The sequence below is a fragment of the Schistocerca americana genome, chromosome 7, assembly GCF_021461395.2.
Source record: "Schistocerca americana isolate TAMUIC-IGC-003095 chromosome 7, iqSchAmer2.1, whole genome shotgun sequence".
NCBI lineage: Eukaryota > Metazoa > Arthropoda > Insecta > Orthoptera > Acrididae > Schistocerca > Schistocerca americana.
Window position 1 is genome coordinate 258,526,263 of NC_060125.1, and position 20,656 is coordinate 258,546,918.

The 20,656-nt window shown below is 42.9% G+C and overlaps 1 protein-coding gene across 1 annotated transcript in view; it reads left to right on the forward strand.

Moving 5' to 3' along the window:
- The first annotated feature begins 2,401 nt into the window (after positions 1-2,401).
- Positions 2,402-20,656, forward strand: part of LOC124622066 (4-coumarate--CoA ligase-like 1) — a 90,417-nt gene continuing 72,162 nt past the window's right edge. Inside the window, exon 1 of the mRNA XM_047147638.1 lies at positions 2,402-2,548. Coding sequence (XP_047003594.1) covers positions 2,402-2,548 — 147 coding nt within the window. The remainder of the gene's footprint in view (positions 2,549-20,656) is intronic.

Sequence of the window (20,656 nt, forward strand, 5' to 3'; positions counted from 1 at the left end):
CTAAACACCGTCTATGCCTTTGTAAAAATTTCGGCAGAATTTATCTCTGGCTTCAACCAGCTTTCTGTGCCTATAACGATTTCGGCTTCGGTGCTTTCTATCAGCGCTTGAAGTTCCGGTACTTTACCAACGCAGCTTCGACAGTTTACAATTACAATACCGATTGCTGCTTGGTCCCCGCATGTCCTGACTTTGCCCTGCACCCGTCGAGGCTGTTGCCCTTTCTGTACTTGCCCAAGGCCATCTAACCTAAAAACCCGCCCAGCCCACGCCACACAACCCCTGCTACCCGTGTAGCCGCTTGTTGCGTGTAGTGGACTCCTGACCTATCCAGCGGAACCCGAAACCCCACCACCCTATGGCGCAAGTCGAGGAATCTGCAGCCCACACGGTCACAGAACCGTCTCAGCCTCTGATTCAGACCCTCCACTCGGCTCTGTACCAAAGGTCCGCAGTCAGTCCTGTCGACGATGCTGCAGATGGTGAGCTCTGCTTTCATCCCGCTAGCGAGACTGGCAGTTTTCACCAAATCAGATAGCCGCCGGAAGCCAGAGAGGATTTCCTCGGATCCATAGCGACACACATCATTGGTGCCGACATGAGCGACCACCTGCAGATGAGTGCACCCTGTACCCTTCATGGCATTCGGAAGGACCCTTTCCACATCTGGAATGACTCCCCCCGGTATGCACACGGAGTGCACTTTGGTTTTCTTCCCCTCTCTTGCTGCCATATCCTTAAGGGGCCCATTACGCGCCTGACGTTGGAGCTCCCAACTACCAGTAAGCCCACCCTCTGCGACCGCCCGGACCTTGCAGACTGAGGGGCAATCTCTGGAACAGGACAAGCAGCCATGTCAGACCGAATATCAGTATCAGCCTGAGACAGAGCCTGAAACCGGTTCGTCAGACAAACTGGAGAGGCCTTCCGTTCAGCCCTCCGGAATGTCTTTTGCCCCCTACCACACCTTGAGACGACCTCCCACTCTACCACAGGTGAGGGATCAGCCTCAAAGCGGGCAGTATCCCGGGCAACCACAGTCGTAGTCCGATAGGGGGATGCGTGGGACGAGCTGGCCATCCCCGACAACCCCCATCCGGAACCCCACAGTGATGCCCATTGGCAACAGCCTCAAGCTGTGTGACCGAAGCCAACACTGCCTGAAGCTGGGAGCGAAGGGATGCCAACTCAGCCTGCATCCGAACACAGCGGTTGCAGTCCCTATCCATGCTAAAAACTGTTGTGCAAAGAACGTCTGAACTAATCTACAGAGAGCGCAAACAAATCGACACAAAATTTAAACCGTTATTAAAATACAAGATTGCCTGGTAAATGCAGTAATGCTGCTACTTGCGCACTGCTCACACACTGCTCGACGGCGGAAGGAGACTACGCGATTTTACACTATTCAGGTACTAAAACGCGATGCTACAACTCTCAAATACTATAATACGCCCGAAATTTATGAATTAGACAATGCAAGTACCAAAAACACGCAAAGAAATTAAGAATTAAACTATGTAAAAAATGAGTGAGCTAGGAGTATACGACTTGCTGCTGCAGCTGCTTATCCAACGACGGCAGGGAGCAGATGGTAGAGGGGGGGGGGGGGGGGGGGAGGACCAGACGTACAGAGAAAGGAAAGAGGAAGTGATGAGGGTATGGACAGAGATGGGAGAGAAGGATTTGTACAGGTAAAGGAAAGGGGAGTTGGACTGAGAGAGCAGGAAGAGGAGACGAACAGAGAGATGGCAAGCAGGAGATGGACTAATACAGGACTGGAATAAATACATACCCGAGAAACACCGGGCCGTCAGCTAGTTACGAATAAATAAAACGTTTTCTGCCTGTCATCAATTCTTCATTTTTGATGTGTCTTCTCATTACTTATATGTGTAGATTTTCTTTTATTTCTAGTTCAATAATAACTATCTCGCGTCCAGGAGCTTTTGACACCTACTTGAGGGCAGTTTTTTATCGTTTACTATAGATTGGGCTTCTTTACTAATGTATTTTTGGGTCTTTTATCCAAACATACTTATTTAGATGAGTCTGTGGCCGACACATATCGAAACAGAGTTTTTCTACTCTTTTCCGTCCGTAATATTTTGTCATGCCTGATCTCCATTGTGATTGTGAAGACAAAGTCACACATGTACTAGCAGATGAGTTCTGTGCTTTAGGCAAGGGTGAGGTCAGTAGGTTACTGAGTGCTTGTGTCCAGTCTCACTGCTGGAAACGCGGCTTCACGTTGTCACAGAAGGACCTTGGTGACAGTGCGAAGCAGCGAAATGCGAACCCTGCGGCAGTCAATCTAAGGTCGCTTGCGTTATCAGCTGCTCGAGATAAGATGATGGCTGAAGGAGAAGACCGCCACTGGCGCTGCCGCCAGTAGTCAAGCATGGCGACGGCCGGGAGCGGCGAGGACCAGAGCCAGCTGGTGCTGAGAGGCCCGCCGCTGACGGAGGCGGAGGTGGCGGGGGCGGAGCTGCTCCTGGCGGCCTACCTCGTCCAGAAGCTGGCCGCCCACGGGGACCGCCTTCTGCAGGTCTGTCCACTGAACGCTATAAGCGCTCACGTATACCCAGCATTTACAGTGTACATGTTACAGCAAAGTGCTAGGTGTTAAAAGAAACCTTCAGGACCATCCCAAGCCCTTCCAGGGGTGTGAGGTTAATAGCTACTAACATGGAGCGGACAAGTAGTCTCCGCAAGGGCTAAAGCACTGGATTCGTTTTTAGGAGAAGACTTTTTCCCATTCCAGTCCATGACACCTTTAAATGGTATTAGATGAATGCTGCGATGTTTCCCATAAAAATCGGCTTTCTTATTTCCTGATGAAATCGGCTTTCTTATTTCCTGTGCTCTGTTACTAGCCTCGTGTGCAAAGTTTCCTTTTCTTCTTTCTTTTCTACCTCATTAGCCACTGACGAGCCTTTCTTCTTTCTGATTGCGTAAAGCTCAACCAGAGTAACTTTAAACCCAAAGAGATTTTCTTCTTTGATATCGACATGATCAAACGGAGTTCAAAGTAAAATGCAACAAGTATAAATCGTATACTTAGTTTCCCCTGATTGAGGCACTTGATCACCATAGGTACAGCTTCAGTCAGCTGTTGGTTCCCTCCGTTCCCTGCAAACTCCGCACATGCACAGCCAATAAACTGAGGACTAGAAGTTGTGGTACTAAATCTTAGGGTCCTAACTGGGAGGAAGTTCCTTTACTCTAGGGCATTAGTTTGACCGAGTATATGGAATTTATGTGTGGAAAATTAGTTCATCTGAATAACTTCTCGTACTGAAGACACAGTAACCTATTGATTACACCTGTTGAGAATTAGGTTCCCTGCAGTTTATCAGAGGTGTAAGAGCGAATGCCTCGATCGTTTTTCAGAGTAATTCAAGGACTTTTTACCACTCTAGACTTAATCAAGTCGATTTCGTGCTCCGTCTATTATATCTTCACAGATAGGATACGAAACCCAAAACCTACTACTTTTTATTAGTCATACTCGTAACAAACAATTTAATTGTTATTATTGTATAAGGTACAAATAATTAAAGCTAAAGTATACAATGTTTCAAGTTATTTTGAAACGCTGAAACGCTTCATTAATCCATTGTACATGTCATTTACACTGAAAACACTGATACATAGATCTTGAATTGAATTTACCAAAATATTACCATTTAAAGCACGATGACAAAGAATATTAAAACGAAAATATTGTTGTCCATTGCGATACAGGAAATAATTTACTTGTGGGCATTTCTACAAATCACCTTAATGTGAATTCACAGTTTTTCAAAACAGACACCACACCTATATGTATCTTCTAAACAGAATATCTGGCTATCATAATTACACCCCTGACAGCTCCTTTAAGGTTCACGTATGCAGGAAACCATATTTTTATTTCTAAATACCTTTTACGTCATTTCATATACTTTCTATATCTTTTTGATAGCGTGACTGATGCTTTCTCATACTAGGTTTTCCTTCAGTTCGTTTCATTTTTCCTCTTTTGGATACTTTGCTTGAGAAACCTCCAACGTTAAGGAACAAGTGAAGCTTACTCGGTATATCTTATCCTAATTTAGGGAACTGCCGTATGTTTCTCTTCCATTTGCAATAAACTATATTCAAAAACAGGTCAAAGAAAATTATTATGAAAATCCCTGCAGAAGCTGATCAGAAGCGTATAATTAATAATGAAAGGAGATTTAACAACTCAGGTTGAGGTTTGTTTACAGTCTCTCAAATTGGTTGCTACCAACTTCTCAAATTTCGTTGTTTGAATAAGCTACTGTTTTAGCGTGCCATAAGAACTCATCTGGCAGTATGAAATCGTAATCAGTTAAATAGTGATTGAATGAAGTAATATCAGTTAAGCAGTCTATTCCGGATTACATTATTTTCTCATAAATACCAATAAACATTGTAATCAATGAAATAGTTCAGTAGATATTGACATCCTTCCCATCACTTTTTCGGTTTCTACTGGAACCCCCCCCCCCCCCAATGACGTTTTCTTGTATTATCTCCATGGAGAAATTTGGAGGGAGAATCTATGTTGAAAGAGAAGATATGAAAACTTTGAGATTTGCCTATGACATTCTAATTCTGAGACCTCAAATGGCTGGAAGATCAGTTGAACGAAATGTTAATACCTCTCAAAAGGTTACAGCATGAATGTCAACAAAAGTAAAAAAAAAAAGCTAATGGATCCAATGGAATTGAATCAGGCAATGCTCAGGAAACTAGACTAGGAATTTAGACACATCTACATCAGTTTTGCTACTTCGGTACTACCAAAATAAGCAACAATGGCCAAAGTAGAGAGGATATGAAGTGTAGACTGGCAGTACCAATAAAATCGTTGGTGAAAAAGAGAAATTTGTTAACACAGAAGCAGTGATACATTGCCGACTCTGGGCCAAATACGCACAATGGCCATACCACTGAATGAGTCATGAGGAGACCACGCAACCCTCCTAAGCTACGCGCCTTTCTGTGGTGTCATCGTGCCCCTACCCTCTCCTTAGCAATGTCCCTTGGCCATTCAGGGAATTTCCATGGCAACACAAATACTGATATCCTCATTATCAAGTGGAATTCTAGTAAACCTACTAACAAGGCGAAAAAGAAGGTGTTTTGTACTGGTTGAAATGTGCCGAATGAAACGGAATAACAGCATCTGATGTGGAAGGTTTTCTGTAAATTGCAAGTTTGTGTGCATCATTGTGTTATTCAAAGAGATATCTAAAATTTAATTTTATTACCCACCTGTTGTTCATAAGTGAATGTATTTTTCTGATGTAAACTGTTAAAGAATGCCAATATCCTATCAAAGCTACCATTTTCGTCATAATACAGTAATAGTGTGTCATCCAGACACTGGTAGGAATGGATAATAGCCTCTTTCAATTCTGTGTTGTGTTCAAACATGGTATTCTCAACGTGGTTCAGAAAGATATTGGCCAGGGTCCCTGATAAACTACACCACATGGCTAAACTGTCCTGTTGTCTGTATATAGTATCATTAAAACTGAAATGGTTACAAGAAAGAACTGGTTCAAGTAACTATATGAATTCATGCACTGCACCTACAAAAAGTCTCCTGTGTTTAGTAAGATTATTCCACAGAATATTAACAGTTTCTTTAACTGGTACATTGGTGTATAGATTCGTTACATCTAGAGACACCCACTTATATCCTTCTGGTATTTCAACATCTTTAATGTTACCAACAAGTTTGAAGGCCTTCTTTACAGAAAACTGTTGAGCAAACACAAAACATTAAGTCTGCCGGATAACCTATAAGCAGGGCTTCCAATGTAATTAACTATTGGATGAATAGGAATATTTAATTTGTGGACTTTAGATTGTGCCCTAAGGTATGGAGCATGGGTGTTCAATACCTCTTAAACTTTGTATCCTTTCTCATCCTATAACAAACAAGTCTTCTTTAAGGAACATTTTATATCTTCATCAAAGTGTCTAGTTGGATCATTTTCTAATCTATAAATACCATTTTGTTCAAAGAATTCTTAGACTTTACTTGTATAATCATTTACATACATAATCACCAACGTATCTCCCTTATCTGCCTTGAGAGCTAGAGCTTTATGTACTTTTAATTTATCATTAATATTATGTTATACAGACTGAGACGACAGCAAAGTTGGCGGAAATCGTTCTTATTAATCAAATTAAATTGTTGATTGTTGCGGAAACACTTTCTTGCCATGGTCAACTCATCATCCTTTTAATATGAGGCACACTAGTGGAATCTACAAACCAGAATTCACATTTTTTGTAATAGCTGTCTGCGTTAGATTTGGTGAATCTTTTATACTTTTTTCATCTTCATCCAAATCACAAAAAATGGATTTATTGTCATTTTTTCAGCACTTTCATATGGTTAATCCGAGGGTTGCCCAGAAAGTAATCTTTATCTCAGACGGAAACAATGCTATGCATGCGAAACGTTACATATGTATTGTTTGAAGCCTCCTGAGTTAGCGCGGCAAGTTTCCGTCACTTCCGACAAATAACGTAGCTGCAGGACAGCTTCAGAATGGCGTGAGTAGATGATGTACGTTACAAGCAACTGCCGTCATTGAATTTCTCACTGCAGAGAAAGAAACTGTGGGGAATATCCACAAACGCTTGTGCAAAGTCTATGGAGCATCTGCTGTCGACAGACGTACAGTTAGTCGTTGGACACGGAGGGTGAGGTCATCAGAAGGTGGCTCGGCGGAGCTCCACAATTTGCAGCGGTCAGGGAGACCATCCACGGCTGTCGCACATCATGTGTTGCAGCGAACTGATGTTGTCATTTGCGAGAACCGACGCATTACGACCCGGCAGTTGGCACTGAATCTGTCAGTCAGCAAAGGAAATTCAGACAGTGAAGAACTGGCTCCGCCACCAGGCATACACGCCCTTATTTCGCGCTGGAGGGCCATAGAATGGGATGGAGATTACGTGGAAAAATAGGGTGTGTAGATAAAATACCATTCTTTCGGTTGTGTAATTCTCATTATGTTCAATAAAGAATTGCTGAAGAAAAAATTGCTGTGCATTACTTTCTGGGGTAGCCTCGTAATTATAAAATGTGCATCGTAATTCGTTAGATAGTGAAACACAACATGAGCTGTCAAATTAAGTCTATACTTTAAACTACAACTATCATGTGCAGCTTCACGATATCTGCATGTATAATGGCAATGATCTCTTTGTTACATATCTGTCAGATCGAAGAATTCCTTTCAGATGTGGCAGTATTCCGTTGCCGGCCGGTGTGGCCGTGCGCTTAAAGGCGCTTCAGTCTGGAACCGCGTGACCGCTACGGTCGCATGTTCGAATCCTGCCTCGGGCATGGATGTGTGTGATGTCCTTACGTTAGTTAGGTTTAAGTAGTTCTAAGTTCTAGGGGACTGATGACCACAGAAGTTAAGTCCCATAGTGCTCAGAGCCATTTCAACCATTTTTGAATACTCCGTTGTTCAAGATCTTTCTTCCTCTTTGGGATTAATATTAAGCTGCTTATTTTGCAACAAGTAATGTTTTATTAACTCTGTAAACAGGTGTGGCTGTTTGCTAAACCATCCAATACAATCAGCACCTCAGTACAACTGAAGTTCTAAATATTCGTCGCTGTAAATCCAGTACGGCATGGTTTCTGCACATAAATTACATTGTTAAAACCAGGTTGCTGCAAGCATTCGATGTCTGCCTGTATAACAAACGATATCTTTAGTTGTTTGTTACGCGAGTAGAATTTTATACACTATTTATCTGCTTTCGGCGTGGTGCTGCTGACAGGTTTGATTTGAAGGTGTCGCTAGAGGAAAGTGCTAACTCGCGAAAGCATGGTTTTGAGTTACTGACTGTTATATGTTTTGTTAGATGGCTAAATCGTAAATTACAATGAACTTATTTGTAAAATTTTCTACCAATTATTGCGCTATTTGTTAGCTATGTAATAAGTGGGTGGAGCATTGCTAGTTAATCGCAGACAGTTGTTTACTTGTAACATTGTCCCCACTTTTGTGGTTTAGTACTGTCTACATCGAAAAGTATTTGAAAAACTTTTGAAAACAAATATGGGACATTTATCATCTTACATAAGAGAGTAGCACACCAGAGTCGTCAAACATAATAAAGAAAAAAGCTATTTCCATAGTAACCTTAAAATATTCACAACGTAACAATAACAGTTTTTCTGTGGTGAGTAAATGAATGCACAAAGTGTTAGCGAACGTTGGCATTTATTTCATTGGCATCAGAAAATACAATATTGGAGAATGAACACTTCCGCCACAGATAGACGATAATTCAGTAGTTCTAAAACAGCCAAGGAAGAAACCGTGCAAGTTTCTGTTAAGTACAGCCACAGCACTAATAAAACAATTCTTGATCTTCATTTTCATTCTTATTCCCTTGAAAGCTTTCAAAACAATAATGATTTGTAAGTTGTAACTGTTTTATATCATATATTTTACTAGTTACAGTTCAGTTCAACAAATTTTCTTGCTAAATCTAAGGTAGCAGTAATTGCCTCTCTACACCATTGTCGTAAATAATCATTTAAAAAGTCTATAATCATAGATGATTAACGTTTTTTGATATGGGGTTTATGTGTTCCCATTTAACGGCAAATATGATTTTTGAAGTTGATCTCATGGCCATCATTACAGTTTTTCTTTGTTGCACTCAGCTTCGTTTTCTGTTGCTGCAACGTCAAATGACACAGTGATGGTAACAGCGTAGAGGCAAATATCCGTGTCTAATACTTACAAGGTTAGGCTGGTGGCAATATAATGGTACCCACACTTATGAGTTGTATCTTCAATATAGGTTGTGTAATCAGGATCTGCATCTCTGTCGTCAATAAATGGTTCTCTGTTGTCATTACCAACTTCGCCAAAAATCCACCTCTGTACTTGATCTCTAGATTTTGACGTCACTGCTGTATTGATAAAGCGGCAAGGCACTGGTTTATCCACCAAGAAGATCATAAATGTTGTAAGGCAAAACAAGGTATACAACTAAGAAACAATGCTATTGATTCAAACGGGACTACTTGTTGCCAGTATGTAGTGCAAGTGAAACCAAAATAGATAACTTGGTAAGGCTAGGATTTTATCAAATTGAGGGTAAATACTTTCTCCGCTCACTCCTTCACTTGTGAATAGTCAATTAAATGTGCAGATTTCTTTACGATGGAAGTAGCACAAATACCACTCGCAAGCTTCGGTTCAATGTTAATAAGCACCAATGCTACTGCTTGCTAGCCTCTATAAGTTTTTTATGTAAAAGGTACGGTAAATTTCTGTAAATGCTGATTCTAAAACGACATTACAGTTTCACTTAGATACAGAATTTTACTGAGACGACTTGGATGGACACGTGGTTAAGGTGCTCAACGTAACTGCATGAATGCTTCCTGAAATAAGTCAGTGCTTGTTCCAATAAAGTGAAACTTGTTCCACCAAGCAAAAGTGATTAGCAAGCTGTGACTTGTCGATGCCAGCAAGTCAAGACTGGTTGCAACAAGCAGAATGCTTATTCAGCAACTTGAAAGTTGTCGTCATCTGAATAAGTGTATTCAAGAAATCACCCTCTGCAACGGCTGCTTGGCATGCGAGTGCATGAAGACACCGATAATGACACGCAGTTATTAAACAAAACCCATGTTGCCTGCTGCCTTTAAAGTACTGTGTGTGTCAAATTTATGTTGCCCTTTTAATAACGTAATGGTGGTACACTGTGAGGACAGGATGTGTTGCTGTTCAAAGAACATAGGCATGTACCGATGTATGTTGCAGGCAGTAGAATCGTATCAATTCTCATTACTTCTCCCCTCCATTTCCACAGTCCTCTGGTGTTTATTGCACTGAAACTCTCACAGTCTCTTACACTTTACTAGAACACTCTGAGGTTCACTATTCGCCTTGCCATATGTGTAGCTTTGAAATATTGTTTCTGAGTATTTAATGGACGTGACAGTGACACCACTAATATTACATAGATCTTTTTCCTGCAGGTGACTGTAATTTTGATACTTGATTTCACACGTATTAACTGTTCATCAAGGTAATACAGTCTGCATTTGTCAACTGTAGGTGGTGCTCGTCAGTATCATTTACATCTATTGCGAATGTGCTGTATGAATTACTGCAGGTAGCTTGACATGTATGTTGTTCTTATTCATGTGTTTCTACTACGCTTCTGGCTTTCTTCTAAGCTACTTACATTGTGTATTTACATGCTACAACGTTATGTTTATGCCACTAAAACGAGCGAATGTATTCTCTGAAGTGTAATATTTCCGAGAAACGTTGTCAAGCAATTATCAGACTACTTAAATTATTCCCATTACTAATCTACACTGAAGCGCTAAAGAAACTGGTATAGGCATGCGTATTGAAATACAGAGAGATGTAAACAGGCAGAATACGGAGCTGCGGTCGGCAACGCTTATATAAGACAACAAGTGTCTGGCGCAGTTGTTAGATAGGTTAGCGCTGCTACAATGGGGGGTTATCAAGATTTAAGTGAGTTTGAAAGTGGTGTTGTAGTCACAGTGAGACACAGCATTTCCCAGGTAGCGATGAAGTGGGGACCATTCCACGAGTGTACGGCGAATATCAGAAATCCGGTAAAACATCAAATCTCCGACATCGCTGCAGCCGGAAAAAGATCCTGCAAGAACGAGACCAGCGACGACTGCAGAGACTCGTTCTACGTGACAGAAGTGCAACCCTTCCGCAAATTTCTGCAGATTTCAATGCTGGGCCATCAACAACTGTCAGCGTGCGAACCATTCAACGAAACATCATCGATATTGGCCTTCGGAGCCCGTCAACACCTACAACGGACTGTTATTGTCTGGATACATAAAGCCTGGTTGGACGAGTCTTGTTTCAAATTGTATCGAGCGGATGGACATTTATGGGTATGGAAACAGCTTCATTAGTCCATGGACCCTGCATGTCAGCAGGGGACTGTTCAAGCTGGTGGAGGCTCTATAATGATGTGGGGCGTGTGCAGTTGGAGTGATATGAGACCCCTGGCACGTCTAGATAAGACTCTAACAAGTACGTAAGCATCCTGTCTGATCACCTGCATCCATTGTGCATTCCGACGGACTTGGACAATCCAGCAGGTCAATGCGATATCCCACACGTCCATAATTGCTACAAACTAGCTCCCCACGAACACTCTTCTAAGTTTAAAAACGTCCGCTAGCCATTATTGAACATTATTGAGCATATCTGGGATGCCCTGCAACGCGCTGGTTGGTTGTCTTGGGGAAGGAGACCAGACAGCGAGGTCATCGGTCTCATCGGATTAACGAAGGACGGGGAAGGAAGTCGGCCGTGCCCTTTCACAGAAACCATCCCGGCATTTGCCTGGAGCGATTTAGAGAAACCACGGAAAACCTAAATCAGGATGGCCGGACGCGGTATTGAACCGTCGTCCTCCCGAATGCGAGTCCAGTGTGCTAGCCACTGCGCAACGCGCTGTTCAGAAGAGTTCTCCACCCGTTCGTACTATTACGAATATGGACAGCCCTGCAGGATTCATGGCGTTAGTTCCCTCCAGCACTACTTCAGACATTAGTCAAGCCCATGCCACGTCGTGTTGCAGCACTCCTGCGTGCTCGTGGAGGGCGTACACGGTATTAGGCAGGTGTACCAGTTCCTTTGGCTTTTCAATGTATATCTACATCTACATGATTACGCTGCAAAAAAGTGGTTCAAATGGCTCTGAGCACTATGGGACTTAACATCTGAGGTCGTCAGTCCCCTAGAACTTAGAACTACTTAAACCTAACCAACCTAAGGACATCACACACATCCATGCCCGAGGCAGGATTCGAACCTGCGACCGTAGGGATCGCGCGGTTCCTGACTAAAGCGCCTAGAGCCGCTCGGCCCATTACTCTGCAGTTCACACTTAAATACCTGATACAGATTCCACTCTCTAACAGCGCGTGAGAGAAATGTACACTTAACTCTTTCTGTATGAGCTCTGATTTCTCTTATTTTATTACACGATTATTTCTTCCTATGTAGCTTGGCGACAGTAAAATATTTTCGCATTCAGAGGAGAAAAACAGAAATCTCGTGAAAAGATCTCAGCGCAAAGAAAAACGTGTTTTTTTTTAATGTTTGCCAACCCAACTTTCTTTTCATATCCCTAACGTTCTTTGCGTATTTTGCGATAGTACAAAAGAGCTGCCCTTCTTTGGAGTCCTCCGTCAATCCTGTCTGCTAAGGATCCCATACTGCACAGCAGTACTCTAGCAGTTGTGTAATGTTGGCAGTGTGTTTGGTAGACATATTGCATCTTCTAAGAGTCCTGCCAACAAAACGCAATCTTTCATTTTCCTTGTCCACAACATTCTCTATGTGGTCGTTCCCATTTAAGTTGTTCGTAATTGTAATTTCCAGATATTTAGTTGCATTGAAAGCATTTAGGTTGGTTTGATTTAACGTGTAACCGAAATTTAACGGATTTCTTTTCATACTCATTTGAATGATCTCACTTTTTTTTTTGTTCAGAGACAATTGCCACATTTATCACAGTACAGGTATCATTTCCTAGTAATTATGCAACTGGTTTCGATCTTCTGATAACTTTTCTAGGCGTGCTTTCGTGGTGCCAACATCACTGATATTACTATTGGTATCGCTCACTGAAGGTATTGATTGTGTCTTGCTCCTGGTGTACTTTCATCAACTTCTGCAATTCATATTTAAGTGCCTGGCAGAGGGTTCATCGAGCCACCTTCATTCTATTTCTCTACCGTTCCACTCTCGAACAGCGTGCGGAAAAAGAGAGTCTTTAAATCTTTCTGAGCGATCTCTGATTTCTCTTATTTTATTATGATAATCATTTGTTCTTTTGTGGGTGGGTGGGGACAAAATATTTTCACAATCGGTAGAGAAAGTTAGTGATCGAAATTTCTCGAGATCCTGCCGTAACGAAAAACCCCTTGCTTTAATGATTGCCACCGTGATTCATGTATCATTTCCGTGGCACTCTCGCCCCTATTTCGCGATAATGCGAAACGACCTGCTCTTCTTTGAACTTTTTCGATGTCCTCCGTCAGTCCGATCTGTTGCGAATTGCACATCGCACAGCAAGACTCCAGAAAAGGGTGAACAAGCGTGGTGTAAGTAGTCTCTTTAGTACTCCTGTAGAACTTTCTAAGGGTTCTGTTAATAAATTGGAGTCTCTGGTTTGCTTTCTCCGTACCTGTAATCCCCAAGTATTTAATGGAATTTACAACCTTAAGATTTGTGTGATGTATCGTGCAACCGAAATTTAGCCGACTTTTTTTAGTGCTCGTGTGGACGACTTCACACTTTTCATTACTTTAAGTTGCCATTTTGCGCACCATACAGAAAACATGTCTAAGTCACTTTGCAATTAGTATAGATCACCTGATGACTTTACAAGAAGGTTAATGATAGTATCATCTGCAGACAATCTAAGAGTGCTGCTCAGATGTCTCGTATGTCGTATGTAGATCAGGTACAGCAGAATGCCTATAACATTCCTTGGGGATCACCAAATATTACTTCTGTTTCAGTCGTTGACTTTCCGTCAGTTGCTTCGAACCACGACCTTTCTGACAGAAGCTCACAATCCAGTCGCTCAACTGAGACGATACACCATAGTCACGCAATGTGAAGACAAATCATTTGTGAGGAACGGTATCAAAAGCGTTCTGGAAATTTACATGCAACTGGAATCTCTTTGGATGTTCTTTCCCACTTCTAGACAGAATGTCGTTGTGGAAGCTATTAAAAGCTTCTGCAAAAGTTTTTTGACCTCTTTTGTGTAAAGTGGGGGGATCAGAATCACCTTTTATTAATTTATTCGGTATAAATCTCACGATTGTCACAAATAATATTTCTTTGAATGTGAGCCACATCTGGCCTAAACTTAAATGCACTATGTAATCAAAAGTATCCGGACACCTGACTGAAAATGACTTACAAATTCGTGGCGCCGTCCATCGGTAATGCTGAAATTCAGTATTGTGTTCGCCCACCCTTAGCCTTGATAGCATACGTTCAATCAGGTGCTGGAATGTTTCTTGGGGAATGGCAGCCCATTCTTCACGGAGTGCTGCATTGAGGAGAGGTATCGATGTCGGTCGGTGAGGCCTGGCACGAAGTCGGTGTTCCAAAACATCCCAAAGGTGTTCTGTAGGATTCAGGACTCCCTGTAGGCCACTCCATTACAGGGATGCTATCGTCGTGTAACCACTCCGCCACAGGCCGTGCATTATGAACAGATGCTCGATCGTGTTGAAAGATGCAATCGCCATCCCCGAATTGCTCTTCAACAGTGGGAAGAAATAAGGTGCTTAAAACATCAATGTAGGCCTGTGCTGTGATAGTGCCACACAAAGCAACACGGGGTGCAAGCACCCTCCATGAAAAATACGACCACACCATAACACCACCACCTCCGAATTTTACTGTTGGCACAACAGACTCTGGCACATGACGTTCACCGGGAATTAGCCATACCCACCCCCTGCCATCGGATCGTCACATTATGTACGGTGATTCGTCACTCCACGCAACGTTTTTCCACTGTTCAATCGTCCAGTATTTACGCTCCTTACACCAAGCGAGGCGTCGTTTGGCATTTACGGCGTGATGTGTAACTTATGAGCAGTCGCTCGACCATGAAATCCAATTTTTATCTCCTCCCGCCTAACTGTCACAGTACTTGCAGTGGATCCTGATGCAGTTTTCAATTCCTGTGCGATGGTCTGGATAGACGTCTGCGTACTACACATTACGACCCTCTTCAACTGTCGGCGGTCTCTGTCAGTCAGCATACGAGGTCGGCCTGTACGCTTTTGTGCTGTACGTGTCCCTTCACGTTTCCACTTCACTATCACATCGGAAACAGTGGACTTAGGGATGTTTAGAATGTGGAAATTTCGCATACAGACTTATGACACAAGTGACACCCAACCACCTGATCACGTTCGAAGTCCGTGAGCTCCGCGGAGCTCCCCATTTTGCTCTCTCATGATGTCTAATGACTACTGAGATCGCTGATGTGGAGTACCCGGCAGTAGGTGGCAGCACAATGCACAATGCACTTAATATGAAACACGTATGTTTTTGGAGGTGTCCAGATGCTTTTGATCCCATAGTGTAGTTAATTGGAAAGGAGGGCGACAGTCTCGTAGGAAGGCGTTAGCGAATTTTTATCTGCTTCTTTCAATAGATGTATTGTGTTTTTTCGAAATGATATTACCGCCATTAACAGTACAATGTATATTTATTTATATAACGATCTAGATTTCGGCATTAGGTCCTTTTCAAGTGCCACGCTATATTACTCGTTTTGCTGCTTTTGAAGCGGATTAGGTTTTCAGGTTATGTATTTGGGGATAAATTTGTTTGCCCTACAATTTTTGTTGAGTTTGACACATTCTGTTTCTTAGCTTTATCTTCATTTTTGTCCGTTGAAAACGAAGCACATTCCCATACGTCTGGCTATATAAATAGTTGATGATTCTTTTTTATGAAGGAAAGGAGGAGGGGTGAGTACTGCAATCATGTAGAATATTCGAAATGATATTATCGCCATTTCATTGTATGAAGTATGTCTATATCACGGTTCAGATATCTGCCGTAAGTCATTTTCAGGTGTCGCGCTGTGTTGCTCGTTTAGATGCTTTTCAAGTGGATTTGGTCTTGAGCTGGGTGTAACTGGGGATACCTTTGTTTGCTTTACATATTTTGTTGAATTTGATACATACTGTTGCCTCGGTCATCCCCAGTTACATTCACCTCAAGACTAAATTGACTTTAAAAGCAGGAAAGCAAGCAATGCAGTGCGATACTTGAAATTAGCCCGACGCCGAAGTCTAGATCGTCATATAAACATGTTATGTGTGCGTAATATGGTTTGCTGATAAGTGAGTATATATATATATATATATATATATATATATATATATATATATATGTGTGTGTGTGTGTGTGTGTGTGTGTGTGTGTGTGTGTGTGTTTAAGGGGCAACTAACTTTCCTGCGTGCAACAAAAGCTGATCGTAACAAATTAATAACAAAAGGGGCCCAGTTCACAATAAATCACTTATTTTTAATCCCAGAATAAAAATAAATAATATGTTGTGACCTAGACTGCTTTTTATTGTTAAAATGAAGATTGTGATTGGTGAGGTTCCTCAGCGACGTCAAAAATTATTTATTGGCTACAGTCACTGTTTTTACTCAGCGATGTAAAAAATTATTTACTGGCAACAACTCTGAAATTATTTTGGGAGATATTATAATTTCTTAACTTAAAAAACAAATGTAAATGCTACATCACCAGTTTGTTGTATATAAATATTTTTTGTGCAAATATATATTTTCGAGAAAAGTAATCTAGACGTGGAAATACCGCAAATTACGTTACTGTTGTCAACATTTTATATACACTCCTGAAAATTGAAATAAGAACACCGTGAATTCATTGTCCCAGGAAGGGGAAACTTTATTGACACATTCCTGGGGTCAGATACATCACATGATCACACTACAAGAACCACAGGCACATAGACACAGGCAACAGAGCATGCACAATGTCGGCACTAGTACAGTGTATATCCACCTTTCGCAGCAATGCACGCTGCTATTCTCCCATGGAGACGATCGTAGAGATGCTGGATGTAGTCCTGTGGAACGGCTTGCCATGCCATTTCCACCTGGCGCCTCAGTTGGACCAGCGTTCGTGCTGGACGTGCAGACCGCGTGAGACGACGCTTCATCCAGTCCCAAACATGCTCAATGGGGGACAGATCCGGAGATCTTGCTGGCCAGGGTAGTTGACTTACACCTTCTAGAGCACGTTGGGTGGCACGGGATACATGCGGACGTGCATTGTCCTGTTGGAACAGCAAGTTCCCTTGCCGGTCTAGGAATGGTAGAACGATGGGTTCGATGACGGTTTGGATGTACCGTGCACTATTCAGTGTCCCCTCGACGATCACCAGTGGTATACGGCCAGTGTAGGAGATCGCTCCCCACACCATGATGCCGGGTGTTGGCCCTGTGTGCCTCGGTCGTATGCAGTCCTGATTGTGGCGCTCACCTGCACGGCGCCAAACACGCATACGACCATCATTGGCACCAAGGCAGAAGCGACTCTCATCGCTGAAGACGACACGTCTCCATTCGTCCCTCCATTCACGCCTGTCGCGACACCACTGGAGGCGGGCTGCACGATGTTGGGGCGTGAGCGGAAGACGGCCTAACGGTGTGCGGGACCGTAGCCCAGCTTCATGGAGACGGTTGCGAATGGTCCTCGCCGATACCCCAGGAGCAACAGTGTCCCTAATTTGCTGGGAAGTGGCGGTGCGGTACCCTAAGGCACTGCGTAGGATCCTACGGTCTTGGCGTGCATCCGTGCGTCGCTGCGGTCCGGTCCCAGGTCGGCGGGCACGTGCACCTTCCGCCGACCACTGGCGACAACATCGATGTACTGTGGGGACCTCACGCCCCACGTGTTGAGCAATTCGGCGGTACGTCCACCCGGCCTCCCGCATGCCCACTATATGCCCTCACTCAAAGTCCGTCAACTGCGCATACGGTTCACGTCCACGCTGTCGCGGCATGCTACCAGTGTTAAAGACTGCGATGGAGCTCCGTATGCCACGGCAAACTGGCTGACACTGACGGCGGCGGTGCACAAATGCTGCGCAGCTAGCGCCATTCGACGGCCAACACCGCGGTTCCTGGTGTGTCCGCTGTGCCGTGCGTGTGATCATTGCTTGTACAGCCCTCTCGCAGTGTCCGGAGCAAGTATGGTGGGTCTGACACACCGGTGTCAATGTGTTCTTTTTTCCATTTCCAGGAGTGTATTTAAGATAAATATACATGTTCTTAGAATATTTTTGAACGTGATACAAAATTCAAAATTCAGATAGTTTTGGACATGGACAATATGGCGGCTCTGAGGCTGTTTTGTGTTAATGGCAGGCGTAATATTAGTGTGTTAGTGTGTGAATGGGTGTCTGTCTTATTTATTTATTTATTTATTTATTTTTTTTCTTCTGCGCCAGACTTTTCATCTCAGAGTAGCACTTGCAACATTCGTCCTCAATTATTTGCTAGATGTATTCTAATCTTTATCTTCTTCTCTGGTTTTTACCTTCCACAGCTCTCTCTAGTACAATGGATGTTATTTCCTGATGCCTTAACAGATTTCAGATCATTCACTGCCTTCTCCTTGTCAGTGTTTCCCACATATTCCTTTCCTAGCGGATTCTGTAGAGCAGCTCATTGTTCTTTATCAGTCCATCTAATTTTCAGTATTTTTCTGTAGCACCACATCTCAAATGCTTCTATTCTCTTTTCCAGTTTTCTCTGTCCATGTTTCGAAAACCACACAACGCTGTGCTCCAAACGTTTCTTTTAGTGGTTGGCAAAATACAGGGTTGTGACTGGGAGATATAAATATGTGTGTTGACTTAGAACCTGTCCGATTGGCCAAGGACAGCTTCTTAGGGGAGGGGCATGAGGACATCATAGAAAGTGGTTTGTCTTAGGAATGGTGCGTGGCCTCCTCCTGACAGAGTCTGAGGAATGGATGGAGTGCATGTGGTGTCACCGCAAGGCACCCCACTGCTAGGTTGTAGGCTGCAAATCGGCCGCGGTCCGTCAGTATACATCGCACCCGTGAGTCGCCACTGTCGACGCTAGAAGACCGAGCGCCGCCACTCGGCTGGTCTTAGGAAACAAGTTAGCGCACTGGCCAGTTCTACAGCCGAATTGATTAGGAATGGTTCACTTGTTATAGCTTCAGAGATCTTATTTGCAGAGACGCTAGTTAGCATAGCCTTCAGCTAAGTCAGTAGCTACGACCTAGCCAGGCGCCCAATTCAGTTTATGCATTACCAATTGATCTATATGTGTGAAGCAATCAGAACTGTAAAGAAGTCTATAACTGCACTTGTAAATATTATTGTACAAAGTCACGATCGACGTTCACCGCTGATGCTGAATTAAAGCTAAGTATTTAATTGTATTCCTGTCTACTAACTTTCTAATCACCTAAGATGTTCCAGATACATCCCGTCAAGTATAGTTCATTGATCCTCACGTCAGCCTACGTGATCAACGCAGGCAGTTAATGGTCACACCTCGTGATCAGACTAAGAGTCAAATTGCGTGACTCAGCCGAGTCACCCTTTTTCCATGAGGCCCATATTTCTGCCTTATACATATATGCATATTTGCATATGTGGCCCAAAGTCGGGACTGCACTCCTAATCATCGAAAATAAATGAATGTGTTATGAAGTCTTTATTGAAGGTAATTTTCTGGCATGTAGCCTGGTGGGAAAGTGAAATAAGGGCGGCGAGGTTCAGACGAGAAGAGTAAAGGTTCTTAACTGTGGTGCAGTTGTAGAGTGCTGAAGATTAGATAGTAGCTAGATCGGATTACTATTGAAGAGGTACCAAATCGAATTGTGGAGGAAAGAAATTCCCAGCACCACACGAATAACAGAAATGACTGGTTGAAAGGGAACATTCTGAAGCGTGAAGGAGTAGTTTAATTGGTAAAGGAGGAAAGTGTGGTAAGCAAAAAATTTTTAGAGGGACCAAGTCTTGAGTTGGGCAAGCAAGGTCAAATAGACGGAGTTGGCAGAAGTTGGAGCAGTTACGCAGAAACGAAGAGACTATCGTGGAGAGTTGCATCAAATCAGTCTTCGGAATGAAGACCACAACAGCGACAAAAATACTCGATAAACATTTGTGGCCATTGCTCACCTGGCAATTTGCGTGCAAAGCAGGCCGTTTTATCACGCTATTTTGGACTCAGATCAACCTTTTCCACTAGTAAACTCACAAAATTGATTGTCCCATGCCATCTAATAGCATTCAGGAAATATCTTGACCTGACGACTCATTTCGAAACAGAGTTAGCACTCATCTAGGCTCTGAAAACAGAGAGCCTTCACTCCCTCTAGATCATATTAACCTCTTTGAAATCAGAAATCCTGAACTATAATTACCTGTTCTCTTTGTTTCACTGGATTTACAGCGCTACTGACTGCACTCAGCTGAGGTCCGCGTCGCTTTACTTTAATGCTCGAGGAGTCCCAAACGGCTTGTGGGAATTATTCAAATTCGTGTTTTTACACAACTCATCAACGCATTTATGTATGGACTGCCTGTCGTTTTGCACAGTAACAAAGAATTCATTGCTGCTTCCCACTCTTACTCTGATTACACCCATCTGCTTAGTCTTATTTCCTGACACGATCTCTTGTTAGTATTATTTCCATTCTAATAGCCAGAGTAGCTTCCGTTGAGTTTATTGTATATGCTGTGGTATTTATAACAAGCCAATAATTTTTCACAAATCGCTTCCCGAAGCGAAACATACTTTGGAAAATGCACCTTCCGCCACTGATGACCGACTAGGGAACTCCGTTACTGATGAACGATTAAGGAAAGTGTTTATCCATGAAGTGGCCCAGACGCGTTCTCGCTTTCCAACCACCATAGCAACGAGTTGTATTAATCATTGAGTTCCTTCTGCACAGTGGGTGTGACTTTTGCTGGACCTGAAGTATATAAAATCATCCCAGAC